This window comes from Oryctolagus cuniculus, chromosome 11 (genome assembly GCF_051225735.1).
Source record: "Oryctolagus cuniculus isolate XC-2025 breed Fujian yellow rabbit chromosome 11, ASM5122573v1, whole genome shotgun sequence".
Lineage (NCBI taxonomy): Eukaryota > Metazoa > Chordata > Mammalia > Lagomorpha > Leporidae > Oryctolagus > Oryctolagus cuniculus.
Genome location: NC_142877.1, coordinates 55,027,580 through 55,055,173, shown reverse-complemented (window position 1 = coordinate 55,055,173; position 27,594 = coordinate 55,027,580). Strand labels below are relative to the sequence as shown.

The 27,594-nt window shown below is 51.4% G+C and overlaps 1 protein-coding gene across 9 annotated transcripts in view; it reads right to left on the bottom strand.

The window, feature by feature from the left end:
* Positions 1–27,594, bottom strand: part of SCN8A (sodium voltage-gated channel alpha subunit 8) — a 168,672-nt gene that overhangs the window by 90,507 nt on the left and 50,571 nt on the right. For all 9 annotated transcript variants that reach the window (XM_089308381.1, XM_051845488.3, XM_051845487.3 and 6 more), the window contains exon 2: positions 13,066–13,398. In XM_089308381.1, coding sequence (XP_089164507.1) covers positions 13,066–13,341 — 276 coding nt within the window. In that variant the 5' untranslated portion in view covers positions 13,342–13,398. The remainder of the gene's footprint in view (positions 1–13,065; positions 13,399–27,594) is intronic.

Below are 27,594 nucleotides of genomic sequence, written 5' to 3'. Positions count from 1 at the left end.
GGAGAAAGCCCATTGTTACCGAACCCCCTAGCGTTATATCTTGGTAGAATTCTCCTGGCTGGGTGTGTCCAGGCCAGGGTCGCGCTGGACGCTCTCCCGACAACCCCGGGCGGCGCCGGCAGGGGGCAGCATGGGGCAGCCGTGACAGAAGCGCCGGCTTTCAGCCCTTATTCTTGGGCACACAGTGACTAAGAAGAGACGATGACCAGGGACGGCTGGTGATGGCTTTTTTTTTTTTTAAATATATATAAATGAACGTCGAAGCCACTGGCCCGGCCGATGCACCTTCTGTAATCACTGACTGCAGGTGTGAGGGCGGAGGAGGACACGGGGACCCTAGTTGAACACCACGCTCTAGCCCCTGGGCTCCTCCGAAGCCCGGATGCGCATGGCTTGCAGAAGGGCGCTCCTTAAGTAGCCACCACTTGGTGCCCATGATGTCTGATAATAGTTTGCCTAATCTGTCTTAAATTAAATCTTCGTGCAGCAAATGAGCCAAAAGGGAAACTGAAATTGGATTGCGGTTGGCTACCCCAGGGGATACATGGGTTTAGAACAGCAGCCATAGACGGGCCTGGTAAGGGCACAGCGAGCTGGCGGCATAAGAGGTGCCTCCTGCAGAGCTGGGCTTTCCTTCCCTGGGAGGTGAGCTGGGGCTTCAGCCCCAAGTGAACAGAATGTCTCTGCCCTGGGGGCCCACAGTTCTAGGGGGAGGGGCGGCCCGGCACCAGCTCATGCACAGACACCAAACAGATCCCAGCATGTTGCAAAGGCGCTAAGGTGACCCTGCACGTCCTCCCAGCACTGAGCATGTGCCTGCTCGGCCCCCAAGACTGGCACCATTTGTCTTAGTCGCATGCAGAGTGTAAGTTACAACAGCAAAGGGTGCACGAAACTGCGAGGGTGCTGTGTGGATGATTGCAGGGGTGGTGTCTCTCACAGGACACGAAGCTTCTCAGAGAAGCACCTGCGACCCGGCACAGCCCTGGTCGGCTGCAGGCACACGGCCCTGCTGGCAGCTCTGTTCACAGCCAAGCTCTCCCCATCCACTAGGGCCAGGGTTGACGGTGTCCCGGTTGCAATGGACACCTGGCGGCTCGGAGGCTTAGCCAAATCTAAACCAGAGTCCTTTGAGCCTCTGGGGTTGTAATTGTGAGTGGTGTGGACTTACGACCACCTTGGACCCTCGATCTACCCACGTGGGAGACCTGGAAGAAGCTCCTAGCTCCTGGCTTCAGACTGGCCCAGCTCTGGCTATTACAGCCATTTGAGGGAGTGAACCAGCGGATGGAAGACCTCTCTCTCTCTCTAACTCTCCTTTTTCTGTGTAACTCTGACTCAAATAAATAAATAAATCTCTTAAAAATTGCTTTTAGTCGCTGATAATTTTATGTGTGAGTCTATTTGAAGGAATAATAACATTCTATAGTTATGAATAATTGACCGTGTGGACGGCACCCTGTGAAGCTTCTCCATATAACAGCTGTCTCACCGCAACTCCTCCACGAGGTCTGTGCTATTCCACACATGATGAACTTGAGCCCGGGAGGTTAGGTAACTTATCCAAGACCACACAGCTATTAAGTGGGACACCAGGCCTGAGCCCAAGGCAGGCAAACTCCAGAGCCTAAACTTGTAATTTTCATGCCATTCTGCAGTAACTACAGAAAGCTTCAGAACCATCTATCAAACCCAACTCCTCATTTCACAGACAAGAAGCCAGGCTGAGGTCACACAGCTGGCAGGCAGGGGGTGCAGGGTCACAGGGCTTCCAGCCCCATACGCTTATATGCCAGGCCGCTGGGTCCAACCCTCAGGTCCACAAAGCCGTCACACCACTTGTATCCCGGAACACCCACAAGACAGCCTCAGAGACCATGCTGGTCTTCCTCCAAGCTTGGTGGTGCCATGGTTTTCCAGGTGTTTCTGTATGCCTACTCTCACTGGGTCTGACCTTGCAACCCCATGCCCTTCAACCCACACCTTCCCTTACCCACACCCTGGCAGGACCATTCTTCCTCATGGTGCACCTGCCCTTGACCTTCTTCCCCTCTGCTCTCTTAGGATGTGCAGACCGCAGCTGCTCCGGGGTGCAACAAATTGCAGGTCCATTATGCAAAGCACGTTAGCCCCTTGGTTAAGTGAACTTACATTCTGTATTGTCATTCATTCATTCTCTCTCTCTCTCTCTCTCTCTCTCTCTCTCTCATAGAAAGCAGCAGAGCAGAGAGACTTAGAAGTTTTAAGGCCAGAGAAGCTTGGATTTAAGACCCAACTCTCTGGCTTATCAGCTGTCATGATCTCAGGCCATGACTTAAGGTTCTAAAGGCTCGGTTTGGTATTGATAATAGGGGTAGTGACTGGTACCCCTGAGAAGTACTTGACCAGGTTGAGGGTTCCATGAAAGGTCACAAGAAGCCCTTAACACAGTGGCTGGCACAGAACATGCGCCCAGCAAGTGCTGTGACTGTGACACCGTTGCCACTGTCGCACCCAGCAGCCACTCCTGAGCTGCGAGTCCAAACCAGGGGCGGTTGTCGGAAGGCCCTTTCAGGGGGCTTACACGTACATTAATCGGCACCCACACACGCGGCACAGGCCAGCAGGACCCCTGTGCACAAGCTAAAGCAAGGGTCCAGGGCAGCTGGGAACGCACTGGCTCAACATGGGCCCCCGAGTGTGTTTCAGACCTGGGCACTCTGGAAGCGAGAGGGAAAAACCAGGAATTGAACCCAGGTTCTCCCACATGGAATGCAGGTGTTCCAAAGGGTATCTTAACTGCGGTGCCAGGCACCCACTGCTGTATTTTAGCACATTCAGGTCCAGCTGAACTATTACCTCCTAAAACAGCCCCCTTCCACTCTCCCATGCTGATCACCCACCCTCCCGGGTGTCTCGCAACACTTGTACTTCACTTGTTACTTGGAACGGTTGACACAGAGACACTGGCATTTTTGTTTTCACATCAGTATTTCTCACTGGACCGGGAGACCAGTGGAGGTAGGAACCCTACTTCTGTCTCACAGGTTTCCTTGGCTTAGCAAGCAGAGAATGAAATATGACACCTGTCTGGCACAAGGCAGGTAGTTCAGATAAGCTTGCTAAAATGTATGAACAAACCTCTCAGGTATGAAGAAATGGTTTACTTAGGGGCGGGCACTGTGGTACAAGCCGCTATCTAGGACACCCACAATCCCTCTCAGATCCTGGCTCTGCTGTTGTGGCTTCCTGCTAATGCACACCCTGGGAAGCGGCAAATGATGGCCCCTGCACCCATGTGGGAGACCGGAAGAAGCTCCTGTCTCCTGGCTTCAGATCAGCACAGCTCTGGCCATTGCAGCCATCTGGGGAGTGAACCAGTAGATGGAAGACCCCTCTCTCTCTCCCTCTCCCTCTCTCTCTCTGCTTCTGCCTCTCTGTAACATTGCCTTTCAAATAAAATAAATAAATCCTTTAAAAAAAAGAACTAAGAAAACTAATGTGCCAACTTTGCAATGGCAGCAATGCAGAATGAGAGAAAATTCTCTAAAAATGCTGGTAGAAAACAGCGTGCTCGTGCAGCATCCTAGGGGACCGGGACAAGTTCACGGCAAAGTGGCTGTGAAAGGCAAGTTTAATTCCATGCACAAAATAGGAAAGCCATGCCTACTTTTTCCATAAAACGCATCTTCCACAGAGTCTTTTTTGAAGACCCTTCGTACTTTATAGAGTGGTGGTGACCACAGGCACTAAATTGACACACTCCTGGCACTGAACCTGGCCTTGCCATGGACTTGCAGAGGGCCTGTGAGCGAGTTAAATGTTTCTGAGCCATAATTTTCTCTTACTTGTAAAAACGTTCATCATTATAACTGATACCCCCCACCCCAGTACCGGTGATCCTTGTGGGGCAGCAGAAAACTATGGGGAGACAGTAACGGAATCTAGAATTTTGGGAGTGCTGTCAGCAAGATGGCAGATGGCGGAAGATAGCAGGGGAGAGACTGAGCTTGGCCTGGGACACACGGGGTTGCCTATGGGAAATCCGGGCAGAGGTGCCCGGCCAAGCAGGTGTTGAGTATTTAAGTAGCATTCCAGACTGGAGACGGCGCCAGGAGCCCTCCACTGAGAGACTGGATGAGATCACCCAGCCAGAGAGTGCCAAATGGGAAGAATGCGGGCCAAGGGCGGAACCCAGCGGGGCAATAGCAACACTGATGGGAAAGGAGCAGGACAGGAAAGAGAAAGCAAACAGTTCGAGCAGTGAGGCCAAGAAGGCAGATAGCTTTCAAGAGTGGCCAATGCACCACACACGGCAGAGAGGGTCAGAGGGCTGGGATCTTAGGACACGGCTTAGATCTGAGCCCTCGTCTTCCTGGGAAAATCCTATCTTGAGGATGCGCAGGCTGCAAGGGTGGTGGAGGTGGGCAGAGATGAGCAGGTGCAAAGCAGAGGTCCCTCTTATAATGCCCAGAGGCACGCAGAGAGATGAGCCTGGCTGGGAAGATGAGGCCATGTTAAGGAGCTGCTAGGACGAGGCTAGACGTGTGTTCACAGACCGGGGAAGGAACCACCATGAGAGGGAACAACGGGACACACAGAACAGAGAGGGGGTGGCCAAGTACGGGGGGCACCCATTCCTGAAGCTAGAGCATTCTTTCACTCACACCGAGGCCGCAGGCCCACCTTCCCAGCCTGGAACATGAGGTGCACCCCTTCCAAGTCTGTCTGGGAAAGCCTGCAGCCAGCTGGGACCAGGGCTGGCAGAAACTGGCAGACGACAGGGCAGGGCAACTCTCACCTTAAGTTGTGTCTAACAGTAATTCTGACTTTCAAATAAACAAATAAATCTTTTTAAAAAAAGTACAGTTAATCAGTGTCAGATGACGACCAAGGTCACTGTGGCACTCTCCGACATTTCTGTGTGTATTAAAGAATGCCACTTGACGGGGTCAATTCTTACAAGAATAGGAGTTCTTAACTCACACTCTGGAGAAACCAAGAGACCAGTTCCTTAACAGTCTTATTCACTTCCTAATCGATGGGCCCAGATGGCTGAGTTCCGCCTATGCAGACACCTAAGACAGGCCCATAAAAACAGGTCATTCTTAACACGGCGACAGCACTGGCTGTAAAACTACCCAGAACACCTGTAGGATGGGTCCTTCGAGAGACTACGATTTGGTACTCACTAAAGACCCACTGAAGGCACATATTTGAGAAAACACAAACTGGAATCTCCCAAAGTTCAGCCTCTGTACCAACTTAGAGAACCCCAAACCTCGACCATCCATGGCGTGCCATCCTCCTCAGAGCATCCATAGTTATCTATAATGACTTCCTCTCTGTGTGTGTGTGTGTGTGTGTGTGTGTGTGTGTGTTATCTGTCTCCTCCACAAAAACTAAACTCCAAGAGTCTCTCTAACTTGTCTTTGTTCCCAAGGGCACAGAACACGAGCTTGGACAGAGAGAAAATGCTTGGTCACAATTTCATCAATTATCAGATGAGAGTTGCTCAATTCCTTCCTAACCCTGCAAGGCCCAGCACAAAACCCTGCCAACTTCTCTCTGAAAACCCCGAATTCCTCCATTCCCCTTCCTTCCTGCTTGCACCACTGGAATTCAGACTCTCGCTACTGTACCGCTGGCCCCCTCGTGCCAGCTCTGTTACCCCACACATCACCGCCCTGCACGGTTCTCTACTGCTTAGCAAGTGAAGACCACCGTGCTGGCCCAACACTGGGAGCCAGCCACGCCTTGGCTCTCCCTGCTCCTCAGCTGCTAGATCAGATTCAGGTGGAATGAGACCTGGCTTTTGCTCCCAGGTTCCATGCTGCCTGCTTCTCAAAGCAGCACCTCCATTCATATTGCGCCTCTGCCTGCAAGCTCGGCCCCCCTCCTAAAAATCCAAGGCTTTGGGGCAGGTGTGTGGCCCCGTGGGGAAGAGCCTGTGTCTCACAAGGGAGTCCCTGAGCGGGACACCCGGCTTTGCTGACTGCCTAATGCAGCAGCGATGGCTCAAGTGACTGTGTTCCTGCTACCCACATGGTTGACCTGGGTTAAGTCCTCGGACAGCAGCATTAGCCCTCCTGGCATCATGGGGGAGTGAACCAGCAGAGGGGAGCTGTCTCTCTCTAATAAAAATAAATAAAATCCAAGGCCTGATTCAAATACTAATCTTACCATGAAACCATTCGGGGACCCTCCTAACCCCCCAGGTCAAAGATGACATCACATCATATGCCACCGAGCCATAACCACACAGAGACAAGGAGTGGACTTTGTCTTCATGTGGCTGACAAACTAGCAGAATGCTTAATAAAAGTGGATGTCCGCTCTCTCACTGTCCACTCTGCCTGTCAAAAAAAAAAAAAAAAAAAAAAAAAGGCTCACTAGGCTAATCCTCCGCCTTGCGGCGCCGGCACACCGGGTTCTAGTCCCGGTTGGGGCGCCGGATTCTGTCCGGGTTACCCCTCTTCCAGGCCAGCTCTCTGCTGTGGCCAGGGAGTGCAGTGGAGGATGGCCCAAGTCCTTGGGCCCTGCACCTGCATGGGAGACCAGGAGAAGCACCTGGCTCCTGCCATTGGATCAGCGCGGTGCACCGGGCACAGCGCACTGGCAGTGGCGGCCATTGGAGGGTGAACCAACAGCAAAAGGAAGACCTTTCTCTCTGTCTCTCTCTCTCACTGTCCACTCTGCCTGTCAAAAAATGAATCTTGATGTGAATGGAAGGGGAGAGGGAGTGGGAAAGGGGAGGGCTGTGGGTGGGAGGGACGGTATGGGGTGAAGCCATTGTAACCCATAAATCGTACTTTGGAAATTTATATTCATTAAATAAAAGTTAAAAAAAATAAAAAAATAAAAAGTGGATGCAGGGGCTGGCACTGTGACGTAGCAGGTAAAGCCATTGCCTGCAGTGCCGGCATCCCATACGGGTGCCGGTTCAAGTCCTGATGGCTCCACTTCCGATCCAGCTCTCTGCTATGACCTGGGAAAGCAGTAGAAGATGGCCCAAGTCCTTGGGCCCCTGCACCTACGTGGGAGACCTGGAGGAAACTTCTGGCTCCTGCCTTCAGATCAGAGCAGCTCCAGCCATTGTGGCCAATTGGGGAGTGAACCAGCGGATGGAAGACCTCTCTCTGTCTCTGTCTCTTTCTCTCTGCCTCTCCTCTCTCTGTGTAACTCTGACTTTCAAGTAAATAAATAAATCTTTGAAGAAAAAAAAATAAGTGGACACGAGAGGACTTAGGATGTTCAGGAAATAACACCCTCTGTGCAATGCACCCTTGTGACTAACTGACAAGAAGAGAGGCAAGCCCAGCACAGCAGCTGCTACCTAAGCGCCTTTCCCAGCGTCCTCTCTCCAAGCTGGGGCTCCACCTGTGCCGCCCTCTGAAACGTCTCCATTAGCAAGTCTGCCTCCCACCCTCCTCCTCCTCAGCTCCTCCACCACGCCAATGCTTTGGGAAAGAAACAAACATATTGGTAATCAGTCTCCCCCCACCCCCACCCACCCACACCCCTTTAAGGGCTGTATTTTTGGAAAATGGGACGATGTCTCATTAGGAAAGGCTTAAATGTCACTTTCTGTATCCATAGCACTTAGAAAACTGCATGGTGCTTTCCCATGCATTAGCTCACAAGATTCATTCATTCACTCATCCAAACACAGAGCTCTTACTATAGGGCAGGCACCGCTCCAGCTGACGAGGACACGAGAAGCAAATAAATACAGTACGCACCAGGCGGTAAGCCCCATGGAGAACAATGAAGTGGGGCAGGGCGCCGGGCTGTCCAGACAGTCCAGAAGTGATGCTAACCAGCACCCCGAGACGCCGGTGAGATGCTGCCTATGTGCGTCATCTTAATATTCTATAGAAACTGAGGCCCTGAATGACCGACCCATCCAGTGCCATGCCCAAGATCACCGGGGAGTTAGATGAAGAAGGAAGACCTCCCAACTCCTGGTCTACTGCTCAGGCTATCAAAGAGAGATCTGGCTTAGGAATGCTGAACCAGGCTCCTTGCCCTCTGCGTAACAACACTCAGACAGCAGCCAAGAGTCCCCCAGCCCCACCCCAACTTCCATGCCTGCCATTAATGGATCCATCATCCTGACAATGGCCCACATCTCAAGGGCTCCCAAATATTCAATTTTATTTGGAAGATAGAATAACTTCAAAACTCCTTTTGTTTTCTTTTGTTATTGGGGTAAAAAAAAGACTTTTTAACAACAAAGTAAATCGAAGTTTAAAAACATTTACTTTTAGATAAAGCATAAAGCAACTCGGCTTGTTGGGTGAAAGACCCAATGCAACAACTCATCAGCAACACTTCAAGACACAGGTGATGAACACGAATCCTGCTTTAACCACCTTTCTCTGCCCTGGACCTACTGAAAGGTTGTGAGATAGATTGGGGAAAAATTTCTAGCCAGGAGTTCACGTGTGTACGTGTGTGTGTGTGTGTGTGTGTGTGTCACTTAAGAGTTCTTTATTTGAGGGAGTTGATGGTCAGGAGAAAATTGTAACCACCGTTGGGAACACAGGTGCTCGGCCACACCTAATACGAGTGAAATCGAAAACGAGAATCCTACTTGAGACAGGGCTGGAGACCTTAGTGTATGAGAAAGCTCCAGAAGCAACAATCGGCACTGGTGTAGGACCACCAGCAGAGGCTGGAGGGAAGCAAGGGACCGTGCACTGGGCCCAGACAGATGGGTGGGATGCCAGAGGTGAACTTAAATGACGGAACATGCAGCAGGTGTGTGTGTGTGTGTGTGTGTGTGTGTTGGGGGTTGGGAGGGGCACACTACACAAATGTAAAGTTATCTGCCGCAGCTAACACATCACCTGTTTCAGGCAAAAGCATGAAGTTCACTGACAAAGACGCAGACAGTGTGCACCGCAGAGAAGGGAGTTGAAGCTCTGAGGGCTTAAATGACCTGGCCCAGGCAAAGTGGGAACAAAAACCAAAGCTTTACTTCCTAGCTGGGGGCTCTTTTTACCATGCCCCCTTGCCACAATCTGGGGAGGGGCTATGGCCAGTGTGTGCGTCGCGGGAAGGATAATCTGCTTTGAAAAGTGACAAAGGTGGGGAGGTGAGGTTCCAGGTCACGCAAGGTTCGAGGCCTAGCTGAACCCCAGAAGTGGTGATGCTGAGCCCGGGCCCTGGGACAGGCTGTTGTGGGGGCTGCTGCGGGAGAAGACGCAGTGCTGGCTACAACGCGAATCCCACCCTCCCAGCAGAAGGGGCTCCCAGCACTCGCTAGGCCCTGCCCAAGAAGGGTTAGGAAACCACAGGGGTCCCCCAAGAGCATAAGTGAAAAAGGGGCTTATCGTTCTTTCTCTATTTGCCGGCCCAACTTCAGAAGGCCCGAGCCCACTGAGGCTGGCCCCCAACTGATGCAAAACCAGGAGAGCGGTGAGCCAGAAATACGCTGCGGTGAGCAGAGGGGCAGAGGCGTGGTTATCGTCCGGGTTCTGCCACTGACGGCGGCGCTGACTTCTGACAAAGCACTTAACCTCGAGAAACCCCTATGAAATGAGCAGGCTGGGCTGGGCTGGGCCGGGCAACTGTGATGTTCTATGCTTCTAAGTGCAGCCCTGCCCCGCCCCATCACCCCACTTTGCAGGAAAACGGACACACCAAGAGCTGCAGACAATAAAACGGACCTAGGGAAGCCATACCCAGGTACTTTCACCCTAACAGTCCCGTGTCTTATTTACACGCACGACAGAGTGCTGTGATTTGGATTTTTGGCCTTTATAGAAGCCTTTCTTCTCTCAAGGCAAACGCGCCACATGAAAGGCACACGCACAGGAGTCATCAGTTCTAACAAACAGGGAGGCGGGTGGGGGTCAGCCAGGGAGGGGATCTTCCGCTGACTGTGCCCGTGTCAGGCAGTCTTCAGGCACACCCTGGGCCATTCAGAATTCCACACGTCCCCGTGTAGCACTGGAGGGTGTGATTTCGGGGTGAAGAGAGAGACAGAGTCCTTCTCTCAGTTCACTTAAAAAAAAAAAAAAAAAAAAAGAGGGAGAGGAGAGAGAGGCACTGAGAGCTGACAGTGCTAACACTGGAGGTGCCACAGCATAAAAGAAGGAAAAGAGGCCACAGCGTTCAGAAGGGAGGAGTGGCCAGCGCTGTGGCGTAGCAGGTAAAGCCGCCACCTGCAGCACAGGCATCCCATATGGGTGCCAGTTCTAGTCCCAGCTGCTCCTCTTCCGATCCAGCCCTCTGCTGTGGCCTGGGAAAGCAGTGGAAGATGGCCTAAGTCCTTGGGCCCCTGTACCTGTGTGGGAGACCTGGAAGAAGCTCCTGGCTCCTGGCTTTGGATCTGCGCAGCTCCAGCCATTGGGGAGTGAACCAGTGGATGAAAGACCCCTCTCTCTCTCTCTCTCTCTCTCTGCCTTTCCTTCTCTCTGTGTGTAACTCTGACTTTCAAATAAATAAATACATCTTTTTTTAAAAAAAGGAAGGAAACCAAAAACAAAGGCATTTGAGGGAGTTAAAGTTCTGGAACACGCATGGCGGGTTTTGCTCGTATATGTGCGTGCATTAGGTCTGGAGGACCCTACTACAGGCATTAACCTGTGCAGGCAGAGAAGACGTGGGCAGATGAGACAGGTGTGAAGGATAGACTTTTTACAGAATATCTCCGAGTTGTTGAGCGTGCAATTACCTATTTTAAAAATTAGATGCGTTTGTCTAAACATTCGATGCAAGCGTTTGTAGCAGACAACTGGAAAACAAGACAACCAAAGGAAAAAGGCACTTAGGACAAAGTAGCAGGAGGCAAAGGGCGAGTAAAGTTCTGAGGCTCGTCAGTGAGGACCATCCAGCGGGTTTGCACAGGCACTGGGGAAGGCCCCATGGGTCCCAGCACACGCCCAGAGGCCTGCGACAGCCAGGCCAGCAGCCGTGACATACAACTGTTAGGGCCTTGTGTGGGCCCTGGAATGTGAAACCCACGGGGCAGAGAAACCAGAAGTCTGCTCATGGGGAACGAACGCATTCTCACCGACTACGAGAGAGAGAGAAGGGAGTGAGCAGCAAGTCTCCGCAGCAGTCACAAATCAGAAGCTGTGGCCCACAAGGACAAGAACAAGGACTCCCACTGTATCATTCAGCAAAGAGAGCTGCTAGAACCGGCCTGGAATCATTTAAGGCAGCCCTTGAGAAACAAGCAGAAAGGGACGTCCCCTTAAGGTCATTCCTACCCATATCTCTTTTTGATTTGTGGGTTAATTCCCTGTGTGCGTCCCTGCAGTGGAGGCCTGGCTGGCACAAGGCCTGGTTAGTAACAAGCGTTAGCCATGCCTGCGAAGGATGGTGAGCACACTGGATCCAGCATATTCTTTTTAATCAACTGAAAGATCTCTCACTTCAAAGGACAATTACCGCTTGGGAAGTGCTAGCAGTGTTCTTCCTTCCAAACTTTTCTGTGTGGAAGTATATTAAACTTAAAAAAAAAAAAGGCAAGAGTATAGGAAAATGCAATTAAGGTGATCCTTTTCAGAACAATCAACCCTTGTGGTAAGGGCCAACAGGCGAGATCAGCCTTTATACATCATGACGAGCCGGCTCCCTAACGGAGCACCGTCAGCAATGGTCCAGGCCATCAGAGGACCGACGCCCACCAGAGCAGAGACCCCAGGCCAGGCTGCTGACAGCTGGGGTGCGGGGACTGGAAAGAGGCAGGAGCCTGAGGAACAGGCACGCAGAAGGGAACTGGGCTCTGACAGCCGACAGCTGCCTGTGGTTTCCATGTGCTAAGTGGAAGAAGATAAAGTTTCAATTGCATTTGAGTTGTAAGAGTAAACAATGTAGGCCCAAGAAAATAAAGTGACTTACTAAAAGTCATGCATTCATTTGGAGTTTTTTTCCCCCTCCTTTACACTAAAAAGGGAAAACTGAAAAACAACAAACCTGGGGACTTAGGGGCTGACAGCTCTTACTTTATCTCCTGTGCCCTGTGTCGCTGGCACGTTTCCTCCCTTAAACTTCCTAGATTGCTCAGTGGAAGAGAAAGTTTACCAGTTTCACTCCTTCCTAGGGTGTAGCTGTTCTGGGCAGCAGCCAAACTGCATGGGTAAAGGAGCATTTGGCGTCTGGACCGCCTGTGTCATCCTGGACTAAAAAATGATCCCACAGCCAGAGCCAAGTCAAGAGATTCCCGCACCTCGCCTTGACTTCTGTCGCACTGAAAGCCCCCCAGTGTGAAGAGATGAAGCAAAGTCGCCAGAGATGGTTTTGCTAACAGAGGCAGTTAAGCCTCTCTATTTATGAATATAAAATCACAAAAAGCCATTTCCCCTCTCGTCTGGAAAAACCTCTCTTTAAGTGACACCTGTCCAGCGAGGGGTTCCCTAAGACGACGGCCAACTCCGGGACCGGGAACGCACCCAGGAGAGTCCACTTCACCACCTGTTGCCTTGTTTCAGAAGATGACTGTGAGAAAGAAACCCCAGACTCACTCAGATCATCATTTGGGAAGTTGGGAAACCCTGGGCAAAAGAACACAGGTTTGTCTGTCACCTGCGGACCCAGCCCCCAGGAATAACTGGACCAACCCAGACAGCCAAGGCTGAGGCCGAGGTCCTGGTGCCTCTCCTCGCTGGTCCGTGCTGCTTTACTCTCTGTCTTGTCCCTGTCCCCGGCGGCTCTGCACTAACGTCCCCCCAAGGGCCACCCCATGCTCTGCACTGGCTGCTTCCTTTGTACAGGCAGCTCTGGTGCGGGTGCGAGTGATCCCGCATGGTGCCCCGTCGTTTTCTGGACTCCACTGAACCGTTCTCTTCTTCCCCACGCCCCGTGTGACCTGGAACCCAAACCAGAGGTCTTAACTGATGGGATGGACGAGCACCAACACCCATGGCTGACCCTGGGCGGCCGCTGCAAGGACAGATCACCCCAGAGCCCAGCCCTGAAGCTGATGGTGAGCAACTCGGCCACACTCTGGCCTCGAGGTGTGCTTCCTGCCGGCCCATCTCCCCCTAAGACTGCTGGGAAGTTGGAGGTGGTGGCGGTGGTGGTGGCGGTGGGTGGGGGACACCTGTGGCCACCGCTCCTCCTGTAACTCACTTTCTGTGTCAAATAGTAGGGGTCAAAGTCCTCCAGGGGAACGGCCACCAGGCCTTGGGGGATGTCCCCGTAGATGAAAGGCAGGCTCTTCCCCGCCTCCAGGTCACTGTTGGGCTTCGGCTTGCTGTCCTCATCGTCCTCCCGGTGGCTGCCCTCAGCCTTCGGGGGCTTCTTGAGCTTGCTCTCGGCGATGCGCCTCTCGATGTTGGCCAGCGACTCGGGGGTGAACGGCTTGAAGCTGTCGGGGCCTGGCGGTGCGAGCAGCCGCGCTGCCATCTTCTCATCCTGCAGCAGCTGCTTCGTTCGTTGGGCTGCGTCCGGGGCAGGTCAGCTCTGGAGGAGAGAGCAGCACAGACAGCATTAATCAATCACCGCTCGGAACAGCGGCCAGCCCGGGCCACCTCCCTCGCAGCCTCCAGTCCCCACCTTTGCGACACACAGCGTGTCTCCTTTGCCCCTTGCCTTGGTGATTTTTTTTTTCTCAGTGGCAGGAATGGACTTGGGTCATAGACCAGTCATCGGCCAAAAGATGGGAGCCTCCAGAATCTCTAGAACTTATCATAGGCACTTCCTGTTAGACGACCACAGACAACTACAGCAACAAGAGGGCATAGTCCACACTCTCAGGGGCTCTTAGGCTGAACTGCTAAGACCTCCGTGATGCCACAGAGTGGCACAGTCAGCTCCAGTTCAGGGAAGCCCCAGACGCCCATGCCACCTGCCCTTCCTGGAGCTCTCGCCCCCCCCCCCCCCGGAGCCACTCCCCCTTTAAAGGATGACACAAAGGTAATCAGTCCCTCCTCCCAACTTTCAGTTCCAGAAAGCAAAAGCTCCACAAGGCACAGAATGTGGCTGCAACAGCTGCCACCTGCGTGGGTCCTCCCATTTCAAGTTAGTTTCCAGTCCACCATGGAGGAACAGCTGTCTGGAAGCGTCTCCCTCAGTGGCCAGGCTCCAGCCAGGGGACTGCCCCTTCCCATGGAGCTCTGGAACTCGCTCCTGGGCACCAGTGGCAGGACAGGGAGCTGCAGAACCCCGTTCTACGAAGGATGGCTGAAGTTATGCCATCTGACAGCCAGTCTGTTCCCACATGAGTCTACACAGAGTCCCAGCTTACTTCAACACGGGCCCTGATACGCAGGAATCCTGGTGTTAAAGCAACCAGCGTTCGGCTAGCGTCACGAGAGGCCAGGGCAGGGGAGCAGCCGTGACAGCCTCAGGGTTTCGCTGGCAGTCCATCTGGCTGCACAGCACTGTCTTTTCTCCTTTAGTCTGTGAGCACAAGGACAAGCCAGGGAAGTGGATTAAAAAAAAAAAAAAGGCCTTAGATTGTTCTTTCCCTTCCTACTTGGCCCACTTGGGGCCCACTTCAAGGCAAGAATCCATAAAACTGGGGGCCCCTTCTGGAAACCCACAGCAGATTAGCTCTGAGTAATCTGGGAGGCGGCTGCCTTCTTAGTCCACCTGCTGAGATCCCAGACTCTCCAGGGATACTGACTGCTACATGGGCAAGGCCCCCAAGCGTCTGCAGGTGGGCACCTACTCACAGCATGAGGTGGATGAGGCCAGAGCCACAAGTTGGCCCCACATAGGGCATCCCATTGTACCAACGCCATTGGTTCACAGAAATCGCTTCCTTGTGTGAAGACTCAAGGCTTCACGGCTGTGAGGGATTTTACAGGTCCAGTCCCTTCAACTTCACTGATGTGGACACAAGGGGTCAAAGGGAACTGGCTGGTCTGCTCCAAGTCACAGGGCTCTGACATGCTGACTCGCCCTTCCTTGAAGAGCTGCTCATCGGCTCAGCGAGAAAATCACATGGAAATATTCTGTTTTTACTGATCCGAGGTTTTGGTGACGATGTTTTTCCCAACCTAAAATTCCCTGTCCCCTTACCTATCCCTGCAGTGCCCCCTCTCCCACCAGTAAGCCCCTTTTCCTCCACAGTTCTCCCAGCAACTCCTCCTTCTGTGCCCCCAGGGCACCGCGCCACGCTCAGGCTCTCAGCTGACACTGGTCACCTACTGCATCCCAAGCGCCTTGCCTGCATTAGCTCATTTAACCTCCAGAACACGAGCGAGCTCAATACCATCCTAGCCACCTGACAGGTGGAGAGAGAGAAAACGAAGCTGCACGCCCCAGGAAACGACACATGCCGGACTCAGAACAGCCTCGACTCGCCCAACACCCTGGGCACCTTGGCTCCTGCACACACGCTTATGCGCAAACTGAGGCCACTCCCACTTGCTACTCAGAGGGCAGCCTAAGTCACCGGAGAGGCTGACAGTTCTTGTGATCTCACTGCAGGCATCCGGGTTCCACAACTTGGGCCCTGTTCTCAGCTCCTCAGTCCCCTCAGCTACCCCGGCTCGCCGCTGCCTTTCAATCCTCCCTCGACCTCCCTGTGCACACCCGTCCCCCACTCTGCATCTGGTGTGCAACCCTCTGCTACGCTGTTCCCCCCGCAGCTGCAGTGTCCTCTCGGCCTCACCCCTCCCTTCTCCAAGGGCCAGCCTGGGAAATGTCTGTCACACTCTTCCTTTCACAGGCACCTGAGAGCTCTGCTGAGCCCATGGTTGTCTTGTGGGGTCTGCACCCACTTCAGAATAACACATGTTACACACCCATCTCTTGGGGCTGGCACTGTGGTGTAGTGGGTAAAGCTGCTGCCAGAAGTGTCGGCATCCCATATGGGTGTTGTTTTGAGTCCTGATGGCTCCACTTCCGATCCAGCTCTCTGCTAGGGCCCGGGAAAGCAGTAGAAAATGGCCCAAGCCCTTGGATCCCTGCACCTGCATGGGAAACCCGGAAGAAGCTCCTGGCTCCTGGCTTCAGATCAGTGCAGCTCCGGCCATTGTGGCTAATTGGGGAGTGAACCAGCGGATGAAAGACCTCTCTCTCTCTATGACTATGTCTCTCTCTGTGTAACTCTGACTTTCAAATAAATAAATAAACAAATCTTAAAAAAAAAAAAAAAAACACGCATCTTGCTTCCAACCCCAACTCCTCCTCCTGGTTTTTTATTTCTGTTGTTGGGACCATTGTCTGACAGCCATATGAAATGGAACCACAGTCACCTCTACCAGGTCCTCCTTTAATTTATTAATTGATTTTTTTTTTTTTTTTTTGACAGGCAGAGTGGACAGTGAGAGAGAGAGACAGAGAGAAAGGTCTTCCTTTGCCGTTGGTTCACCCTCCAATGGCTGCCGCGGCCAGCGCGCTGCGGCCGGCCGCAGCGCGCTGATCCGATGGCAGGAGCCAGGAGCCAGGTGCTTATCCTGGTCTCCCATGGGGTGCAGGGCCCAAGCACCTGGGCCATCCTCCACTGCGCTCCCTGGCCACAGCAGAGAGCTGGCCTGGAAGAGGGGCAACCGGGACAGAATCCGGCGCCCCAACCGGGACTAGAACCCGGTGTGCCAGCGCCGCTAGGCGGAGGATTGGCCTAGTGAGCCGCGGCGCCGGCCTTATTAATTGATTTTTAAAACTATTTGGGAGCCAGCGCCGTGGTTCACTTAGTTAATCCTCCACCTGCAGCGCCGGCATCCCATATGGGCGCCGGTTCTAGTCTCGGCTGCTCCACTTCCGATCCAGCTCTCTAATGTGGCCTAGGAAAACAACAGAAGATGGCCCAAGTCCTTGGGCCCCTGCAGCCGCATGGGAGACCAGGAGGAAGCACCTGGCTCCTGGCTTCGGATTGGCACAGTGCTGGCCATAGCGGCCATTTGGGGAGTGAACCAACAGAAGGAAGACCTTTCTCTCTGTCTCTCTCACTGTCTATGACTCTACTTTCCAAATAAAAAAAATAAAAAATAAAACTATTTGAAAAGGGGATGGGGGAGGAGGGAGAGAGAGACAGAAAGTCAGACGGCCATAGTGCCTATCCACCGGTTCACTCCCCAAATGCCCAGAGAAGCCAGGGCTGGGAGCCAGGCCAAAGCTGGGAGTCTGATTTATTCATTTGAAAGGCAGAGAGACAGAGAGACAAAGAGACAGAGAGAAGGAGTGACAGAGAGATCGCTCATCAGCTGGTTCATCCCTAAATGTCCACAATAATCAGGGCTAGGCCAGGACGAATTCAGGACAAGGGAATTCAGTCTGGGAAGGAAATAACTACTTGGGCTGCAGCTTACTGCTTCCCAGGGTGTGTACCTGCAGGAAACCGGTACAGAGCTGGGACTCCAAACCAGGCGCTCCACTATGGGATGTGGGCACCCCAAGCGGCATCGGTTTAACCACCAAGCCAAACGCCTACCTTCTCCCATCTAACTTCCCAGGGGCGCCTCGTAATGACCAGTCCGCAATGCTACCGACATCCAATCTATCAATCTGTTCTGTTCAAGCATCTTTGCCTGCCCCAAAGTTATATGGGTATTCTCCCGTGTTTGCTTAACCTTCTTCAGTTGCAAACCACAAGGAAATGATTTGTGTGTGTGGTGTGAGGAAGAAGTCAATGTTCATTTGCCCCTACATGGAAATCAAAACGTCTAGTCACGGGAACCTGCACTGACTACTGAATTCGCTTTCATCTTAGTTTGAAGCCTCCTGAAATCTTTCTTTCTTACCTAAGCTTTCCTCGTCCATCAGACTCAGCTTCAGCTCCTTCTCCTTCTGAGAAGGGGCTGCAAAAGGGAGACAGGAACTTTTTAGATTTACAGGAAACTTAGGGAGCAGCGAGTCCAGCTGCTCTACCTGTAAGTTAAAAAGAGAGGCTGAGCTGTCTAGGTAGCAGCGGATGGAGCTGGGAGCCAGGTTTCTCGGCCTCCAATAAAATGTACTTTCTGCCAACCCACAGTCTCTCAGCCACTGCACTTTGTCTGTCCTGGCTGTCTGTCCGGCCATGTGCCCGTGCCCAGGTGATGAAGGAATGAGAAAAGCAACTTGGAGCTCCAGAAGAGATGGAACTAGACTCACAGCCGGAGGCAAGGCTAGGGTTCTCTTGCCTTGGCTGTCCAGGAGGATTCAGTCCCAAGTTTTCAATGCTGGGAGTATTTCAGAGATGTGATATTTATTTCAGAGTTGCCATAAGCGTTTTGTTTGTTGCTCAGTTTAAGTCTTTCCAGGTGTCCTATGGATAAGGACAATGGGACACAATGGTTTTAAAATGCCAGCAGTGGCCATGACACATGCATAAAGGAATCCAAATTGAGAGCTGGGGTGGAAGCCAGGAAGCAAGCCAGCCCTGAAGAGGGCCTGTGACAGGGATTAAAGGTGGAGGAGTGGTTTACAATGCCCAGGGGGACATACATCAGACAACAGGCTGGGATGGGATCTGAGAAGAGCAGAGAGCAGTGCTAAAAACTTGCCTCAGGGGCCAGCGCTGCGGCATAGCAGGTTAAGGCCCTGGGCTGCAGCACCAGCATCCCATATGGGCACCGGTTCGAGTCCTGGCTGCTCTACTTCCAATCCAGCTCTCTGCTATGGCCTGGGAAAGCAGCAGATGGCCCAAGTCTCTGGGCCCCTGCACCCTACATGGGATACTTGGAAGAAGCTCCTGACTTTGGATCAGCTCAGCTCCAGCCTTTATGGCCATTTGGGGAGTGAGCCAGCAGATGGAAGACCCTCTGTCTCTACCTCTCTCTGTAACTTTTTTTTTTTTTTTTTTTTTTTTTTTGACAGGCAGAGTGGACAGTGAGAGAGAGAGACAGAGAGGTCTTCCTTTTTGCCATTGGTTCACCTTCCAATGGCTGCCGCGGCCGGTGCACTGCGCTGATCCAAGGGCAGGAGCCAGGTGCTTCTCCTGGTCTCCCATGGGGTGCAGGGCCCAAGCACTTGGGCCATCCTCCACTGCACTCCCTGGCCACAGCAGAGAGCTGGCCTGGAAGAGGGGCAACTGGGACAGAATCCGGCACCCCGACCGGGAATAGAACCCAGGGTGCTGGCGCCGCTAGGCGGAGGATTAGCCTATTGAGCCCAGCGCCGGCTCTGTAACTGTCTTTCAAATAAAATAAACCTTAAAAGAAAAATACTTGCCTCAGATCTGATCAAGAAAACCAGAGTTCAAGGCTCACTCTTCCTTGATTCAGAACTTGCCACAGATCTGCAGGGTGGTGTGAGTGTGAGGAGGGAGGGGCCAATGGAACAGGATTAGACAGCACACAGATGAGCCTCATGGGTGGTCAAATGCCTTTGGCCAGAGGCCCAGGGCCACTCAGTGGGAACAGGTGAGTATTTTCAACAAAAGGTGCTGGGCAGACTGGATATTCACAAGCACAAGACTGAAGTGAGTCCTTGCCCCATACACAAAAACTGACTCAGAATGGATCACAGATCAAATGCTACAAAACTCGCCCAAGAAAACACAGGGGCAAATCTTCATGACAATGCATTGAGCAATGATTTCTTTGATGTGACAACAAAAGCAAAGGCAATGAAACAAAAGGATAAGGTGAGCTTCACCAAAATTAAACACTGTTGTGATGGCAATGCAGGAGCCAGTGCTGTGGCATAGTAGGCTAAGTATCTGCCTGTGGTGCCGGCACCCCATATGGGCACCAGTTGGAGTCCTGGCTGCTCCACTTCTGATCCAGCTCTCTGCTATAGCCTGGGAAAGCAGTGGAAGATAGCCCAAGTCCTTGGGACCCTGCACCTGCGTGGGAGACCCAGAAGAAGCTCCTAGCTCCTGGCTTCAGATCAGTGCAGATCTGACCATTGTGGCAAACAGGAAAGTGAACCAGCGAATGGAAGACTTTTTTCTCTCTCCCTCTCTCTCTGCCTTTCCTTCTCTCTGTGTAACTGACTTTCAAATAAATAAATCTTAAAAAAAAAAAAGGCAATGCATAGAACAAGAGAAAATATTTGCAAATCATACATAGGAGAACTTCACAAAGTTCATAGCAAAAATGAACTAAGTTTATTTCAATGCAAAAAATTGTGAAATCTATAATATGAGGAGTCTTCAAAAAGTTCATGGTAGTTCCACAGTACCAAAAAAATTATGCATGGATTTCGTTTTTTTTTTTTTTTTTTTTTTTTTTTTGCACCAAAACAAACTTATCTGAGAGAGGAGAGAGAGAACATTGATCCCTATTCATTGGTTCATTCTCCAAATGCTTGCAGTAGTCTTCAGTATCTGCATTACATGGAACCCAGAGTCGAGTGGCGCCAAGGCGCCTGCATCTTAGTTCAGCAGGTTAAGCCTCTGCCTGTGGTGCTGGCATCTCACATGAGCACTGATTCAAGTCCAGGCTGCTCCGCTTCTGATCCAGCTCTTTGCTGATGTGCCTGGGAAGGCAGCAGAATACGGCCCAGGTGCTTGGGCCCCTGCACCCATGTGGGAGACCTGGATGGAGTTTTGGACTCCTGGCTTCAGCCTGGTCCAGCCCCTGCCATTGTGGCCATCTGGGGAGCAAGCCAGTGGATAGAAGATCTCTCTATTTCTCGCTGTGTTTCTCCCTCTCTCTTTGTTACTCTGCCTTACAAATACATAAAATAAACCAAAAAAAAAAAAAAAAAGGAGTGGAACCAGGCATACAACCTTATATGGGACATGGAGTGACTTAAGTGCTAAGACAAATGCCTACCCTTAAACCTATATTTTAATTCCATTTTTCATGAACTTTTTGAAGTATCCTTATATCTGATAGGAAATTAATTCCCAGATATACACAGAATTACAGCTTAACAAAACCTTAAAAATGCAATTAAAAATTGGGCAAAGGATGAAAGATATTTTTCAAAAAAAAAAAAAAAAGATCCACAAATGGCCAGTAAGCATAGGAAAACATGCTGAATTCTGCTAATCATTAGATAAATGGAAATCAAAAATAAAAATTAAATCCCACTTCATACCCATCAGAATGGTTGTTACAGTAAAAAAAATAAAGTGGAAAGTAGTAAGTGCTAGTAATGTGTTGAAAAATTGTAACTCTGGGGCCAGCACTGTTGTGTAGCGGGTAAAGCCTATAACTGTAGTGCCAGCATCCCATATGGGCACCGGTTCAAGTCCTGGCTGTACCACTTCCGATCCAGCTCTCTGCTATGGCCAGAGAAAGCAGTGGAAGATGGCCCAAGTCCTTGGGTCCCTGCACCCGTGTGGGAGACACAGAGGAAGCTCCTGGCTCCTGGCTTCGCATTGGCTCAGCTCTGGCCATTGTGGCCATTTGGGGGAGTGAACCAGTGGAGAGAAGACCTTTCACTCTGTCTCTCCCTCTCTGTAATTATCTCTCAAATAAAAATAATAAAAAATCTTTTTAAAAAATTATAAGCCTAATGCAATGACGGTGGGAATGTAAATGGTGTAGTTGTTACAGAAAAGAGTATGGCAGTTCCCCTAAACTATTAAACACATAATTACCACAAGATCCAGCAATTCCACCTTTACATACACACCCAGATGAACAGAAAGCAGGGGCTTAAGATGCTCGCGTTCCCCTGTTCCTACAGTAGAATTACTCAAAACAGCCAAAAGGTAAAAACAAGCCAAATGTCCATGAGTGTTGATAAATCTAAGGGTACTTCAAAACATTTGCACGAAATGCAATGAAAAGACAAATTTCTCCTGGTGCTAAAACCTTTTGAAATTCATACATATGTAAGATGTGGTATGTACAAACAATGGAACCTTACAAAGCAAGCAACTTCTGGGGGCCAGCGTTGTGGTGTAGCGGGGAAAGCCGCCACCTGCAATGTCGGCATTCCATGTGGGCACTGGTTTGCATCCTGGCTGCTCCACCCTAGATCCACCTCCGGACTAATGCCTGGGAAGAGCAGTGGGAGATGGTCCAAGTGTTTGGGCTCCTGCCCCCTACGTACAAGTCCTGGATAAAGGTCTTGGCTCCTGGCTTCAGCCTGGCCCAACCCCAGCTATTGCAGCCATCTGGGGAATGAACCAGCAGATAGGGGTATTCTCGCTCGCTCTCACTCACTCTCTCTCTCCCTCTAACACTTTCAAATAAGTAAATAAATCTCTCTCTCTAAAAAAAAAGGAGGAAATTCTAACACATGCTACGACATGAATGAACCTCGAAAAGGTACTAAGTGGAAGAAACCAGACACAAAGCACAAACACTGAATAATCCTGCTGATAAGAGGCACCTAGAGCAGTCGTCCCATATGTGGGGACAGAAGAGTGTTACAGGTGCAGGGGAGAAGCAGCAGGGAGGAAGAGTTTCATGGGTGTCAGTGTGGGCTGAGAAAGTTCCAGAGATGATAGCTGCATAGCAATGTATGTGTAAGTTAATACCACGGAACTGTACGTGTAAAATTGGCCAAGGCACAGGGCCGGTGCTGCGGCATAGTGGGTAAATCCGCTGCCTGCAGTGCTGGCATTCCATATGGGTGCTGGTTCGAGTCTTGGCTGCTCCTCTTCCGATCCAGCTCTCTGCTATGGCCTGGGAAAGCAGTAGGAGATGGTCCAAGTCCTTGGGCCCCTGCACCTGCGTGGGAGACCTGGAAGAAGCTCCTGACTCCTGGCCTCAGAAGACCTCTCTCTCTCTGCCTCTCCTTCTATGTTACTCTTTCAAATAAATAAATAAATCTTTTTTAAAAAATGGCCAAGGTGGCAAATTTTAAGTTAAGTGTAAATACCATACTTTTTAAGAGAGAGAAGAAAACCTTGCTATGCTTTCTCGTATATGCCAGAAGCTACACTCTGATGAATGAGGCAGTTCATGCCTGTTTGCAGTCTTCTTGGGGGTAGGAGACAAACAGGCAAAGTGCAACATGCTACATCCTCCAATAAGCACAATCAGCTTCCACAGGAACACACGACAAGACACCTGAGCTCGTCTGGGGGAAGAGGGCAGGGAAGGCTTTCCCAGAGAAGGGAACCATCTACCCAAGGCCTGAAGGCCGGGCAGGTGGAGTGGGGATGGCAAGGAACCAGCGGAGCTTCGCAGAGGAGGAAGTGCACACGTCGGAGATCGGAGATCAAGCCACTTAGGCGCTGATGGCACAGGGGATGTGGGCTTCAGAGAGTCACCCAACAGGCGAGCAGGGACCATGTCAGAAATGCAGAGTCCTGTTGCCACGGCTGGACCAAAGCTACACCTGTGGGAGGTTGTTCTAGCTACAGTGTTTGAATGAGTGGGCGGAGTGGAGTGGAGCAGGAGAGGAGCAAGTGTGCAGGAGACCGGTGTGGCCCCTCGGCAGCTGCAGGTGTGCTGCTCTGAACCATCCTGCAGGCCAGCTGATGGTGGGAGGGCGGCAGGACAGAGTCAAGACAGACACTCGGATTTCTGTCCCCTACGAGCAGATGCACAGCAATGCAGTTCTCCAAGATGGGGGCCGAGACGTGGGGCTAAGGTGATGATTGCTCGGGGTGGGGTTGCGTGTGAGGCGCTTTGCTACACCCTATGGGCAGCAGGACAGGTGGCTCTAAAGCTTAGGGGAACCAGAAGAGAGGAAGCTTGGTACAGGACTGGAGCCTGCAAGCCAGCTCTTTGCATGTGATCTGTTAACTCATTTGGAATTAGCCAGAGGAGCGGCTCTGAGCTGGGAGGAGGTGGGCGGCTCCTCTCCTAGGAGGAGAGAGAAGAGCAGGCATATGGAGCCTTTGCACCGCCCCCCACTCCCCAAGCCGCCTTCTTCCAACGACACCGGGACGCTGGCCTGCCAGTTTCCTACTTTGTCACTTACATATTTCATTTTGGAAAACCTGTAACAGTTCTAGAAATGGAAATCAAAACAATTTTGCCGAAGTCTGACTTTAACCATTTTAAACACGAGGGGTTGCAGCCTGAAGCCTCTCCCTGTTCCCGGATCCTGGGGGCTCGCCCTCACCAAGAGTTCCCACGCAGTCTTCGGTCATGATGGCCTGCCCCCGGCTGAGGTCACTTCTGACTTCTCACATCCCTCACCTCACCTCCACCAAATCTACCAAAAGCTCACCCACTTGCCTCTGATTCCCATGAACTCAGTCTCTCCCGAGCCCTTTTGAGACAGTCAACTCCTGGTTCATTCAGGAACAGATCTTCCTGCGAAGGGTGTTGGATAGAAGCCCAGCGTGGATATCAACACAAGTCAACCATATAAGTAATTCTATCAGGAAATCCCTGTGAACCTCTTATACTTTGAGTATAGATATTTTGATCTAAACATACTAATTATTGGGCAAGAAGTTGTCCTGCTTAGGAGGCTGGCACTGTGGTGTAGCAGGTCAAGCTGCTGCCTGGGATGCCAGCATCCCACGTGAGTGCCGGTTCATGCCCTGGCTGCTCTACTTCTGACCCAGTTTCCTGCTATTGTGCCTCTAAACTCAGCGGAAGATGGCCTGGGTGCTTGGGCCCCTGCTATCCATATGGTATATGGGGATGGAGTTCCAGGCTCTTGGCTTCAGCCTGGCCCATCCTGGTTATTGCAGCCCCTTGGGAAGTGGACCAGTGGACAGAATCTCTCTCTCTCTCTCTCTCTCTCTCTCTCTCTCTCTCTTTTAAAAAAGAACATATCCTACCTAAATGAAGTAAGAACCAATGATTATAACGTTTTTAAATAAACCCAAAAGTTTTCTCTGAGCAGGTGCCGTTGGCTCAAAGGTTTCCACCCTATTAAGTGCACACAAGCACTGGCCACCCTTTCTGCTTCCCAGGTGTGATGTGGCCACACCTGCCACCCTGACCCTGCAGATGCTACAACCCGTCCTCTACTGTACCACCCTTGTCACCACTGTTCTTCCCTACAAATCTGACTTGCTTCCCATGTGTCTCAGCTCTTCCTCAAGGCCACATGAACTTCTTGCTTTATATCCCAGGTGCTGCCTCTGCATCTATTCTCATTTTTTTTTAAAGATTTATTTATTTATTTGAAAGTCAGAGTTACACAGAGAATGAGAGGCAGAGAGAGAGAGAGGTCTTCCATCCGCTGGTTCACTCCCCAATTGGCTGCAACGGCCAGAGCTGCACCGATCCGAAGCCAGGAGCCAGGAGCTTCTTCTGGGTCTCCCACGCAGGTGCAGGGGTCTAAGGACTTGGGCCATCTTCTACTGCTTTCCCAGGCCATAGCAGAGAGCTGAATCTGAAGTGGGGCAGCCGGGTCTTGAACCGGTGCCCATATGAAATGCCAGCACTGCATGGAGGCGGCTTTACCCACTATGCTACAGCGCCAGACCCTCTATTCTCAATTTTTCACTAGCTTCCTTGATCCTGGTTAGGATCATACCTGCCACTTGATCTCCAGAACCCTGCGCATCAGGTCTCCCTAGATCCCGGCCACGCTCCTTTCTTTTCTTTTCTTTTCTTTTCTCTTTTCTTTTCTTTTCTTTTCTTTTCTTTTCTTTTCTTTTCTTTTCTTTTCTTTTCTTTTCTTTTCTTTTCTTTTCTTTTCTTTTCTTTTCTTTTCTTTCTCTTTCTTTCTTTCTTTCTTTCTTTTCTTTCTTTCTTTTCTTTCTTCCTTCCTTCCTTTCCTTCCTTTCCTTCCTTTCCTTCCTTTCCTTCCTTCCTTCCTTCCTTCCTTCCTTTCTTTTTTTGACAGGCAGAGTGGACAGTGAGAGACAGACAGACAAAGGTCTTTTCCATTGGTTCACCCCCTAAGTGGCTACTACGGCCGGTGCGCTGTGCCGATCCGAAGCCAGGAGCCAGGTGCTTCCTCCTGGTCTTCTATGTGGGTGCAGGGCCCAAGCACTTGGGCCATCCTCCACTGCCTTCCCGGGCCACAGCAGAGAGCTGGCCTGGAAGAGGAGCAACTGGGACAGAATCCAATGCCCCAACCGGGACTAGAACCCAGGGTGCTGGCGCCACAGGCGGAGGATTAGCCTAGTGAGCCGTGGCACCAGCCCACACTTGTTTCTTTACATGGCATCCATGCCTGCTTCTGCGCTGCGGTGGCGAGGCTGAGCAGTTACCACGGAGGCTGTAAGGCCCACAAAACCAAAAACGCATCCCATCTGACCCCTTCCAGAAAAAGCCTGCCCACCGGTCCTGAGTCCTGTCACTTCTTGTGTAGCTGCCATAGCAACCATCTAACTAGTGTCGCTGCCTCCAGTTTCATTTCCTTTCTGTCTATCTGCCCCAAGGGGAGATTTTTTCTAAGGTGTGTGAGTGATTCCGACCAATTGGCGCTTTGGTTGAAACCTGTTAGTGGTGTCCCACAGACTAATGTCGTACTCCCTGAGGTGTTCCTGGGAACACTAGTCCCAGAATAACCAACCCGGGCTGCTAGAAAGTTCTGAAAAGTCCTGAGCCAAACAGACCAGCTGGACACGGATGAATCCAACAGCAAAGGGCTCTGCTTTCATGACGAGTGGTTCTCTGTTTCATTTTTCCCCAGTGCCAGCATGCACATGAGGGCTTACCCTCAACTCTCTGTGCCTGCCTTGCTGTGACACTGGGCCTCTCCTCCCCACCACATGGTCTCCTGCTCCCCTCCCTGTGGAATGAGACCAGAGCCCAAGGCGTCCTGTTTTCCACTCCACCATGTTCAAGTTTAACATTAGACAACCGGCAGGTGCTCATGCTCCTGGGAGGAGCAGAACTTTGAGGACACTGCATTTTCTCTGAAACGTCTGAACCACTCTGGAACCTGGCTGAGAAACTCTTACTCCGTGTGTTCCCCCAGAAGCACTCACGGTGCACGGTGGGACTAGGAGGAAGAAAAATTCTCTCTGTCGAAAGGAATAGCTGGATGTACTCGCCGACTATGATGCCCCTAATTGCAACTGAAGCAGAGGAAACTGACACATCTGGGATGCCATGCCACTTTTTCCCTCCACAGCTGAACACAGTTACTCAGCATAAGGCCACTGAATATATGATTTGGGTCAGACATTCAGATTCAGGCCAAAAATCCAACGGTTTTGCATTTCGCCCCAACTGGACAGGGACCATGAAAACTACTTAACCGACAAGAAAGTGCAGGGCTTAAAACACACCTAACATGTGGAAGGGGTACATTAAATACCAGTTTTAAAAGCGTTCATTTCCCAGCTGCTACGGAAAATCCAAACATGGGTAGGAAGCATCAGTATACCACATGTAAGAAAGACAAACACGGGCAAGATGTGGAGTGCATGAGACACGCACCTGCCAAGTTCAACTGAGGAGCAAAGAGGACTTGACTCTTTCAGAGAAAAGAGACACAGTGGAGACACTGGCTAGGCATAAAGCAGACTCTTCAACCAGGGACACCAGTCTGGCTTTCGATGCCAGTAACCACACAGGGTCACATTACTTTTGTTTTATTTATTTGAGAGGTAGAGTTACAGACAGTGAGAGGGAGAGACAGAGAGAGGTCTTCCCTCCACTGCTTCACTCCCTAAATGGCCGCAATGGCTGGAGCTGCGCTGATCCAAAGCCAGGAGCCAGGAGCTTCTTCCGGGTCTCCCATGCAGGGGCCCAAGGACTTGGGCCATCCTCTACTGCTTTCCCAGGCCATAACAGAGAGCTGGATAGGAAGAGAAGCAGCCAGGACTAGAACTGGCGCACATATGGGATGCTGGCACCATAGGCGGAGGATTAACCTGCTGAGCCACAGCACCGGTCCCAGTCCACATATACTTTTTGCAAAGTGTGTGGAGTTCAGAAGTCACGTGATTTCACAGCTGGGCTTAAGTCTGCCATCCTCAGACTTGACTAGAGAGAAGACTGTGAGCTTTCTGCT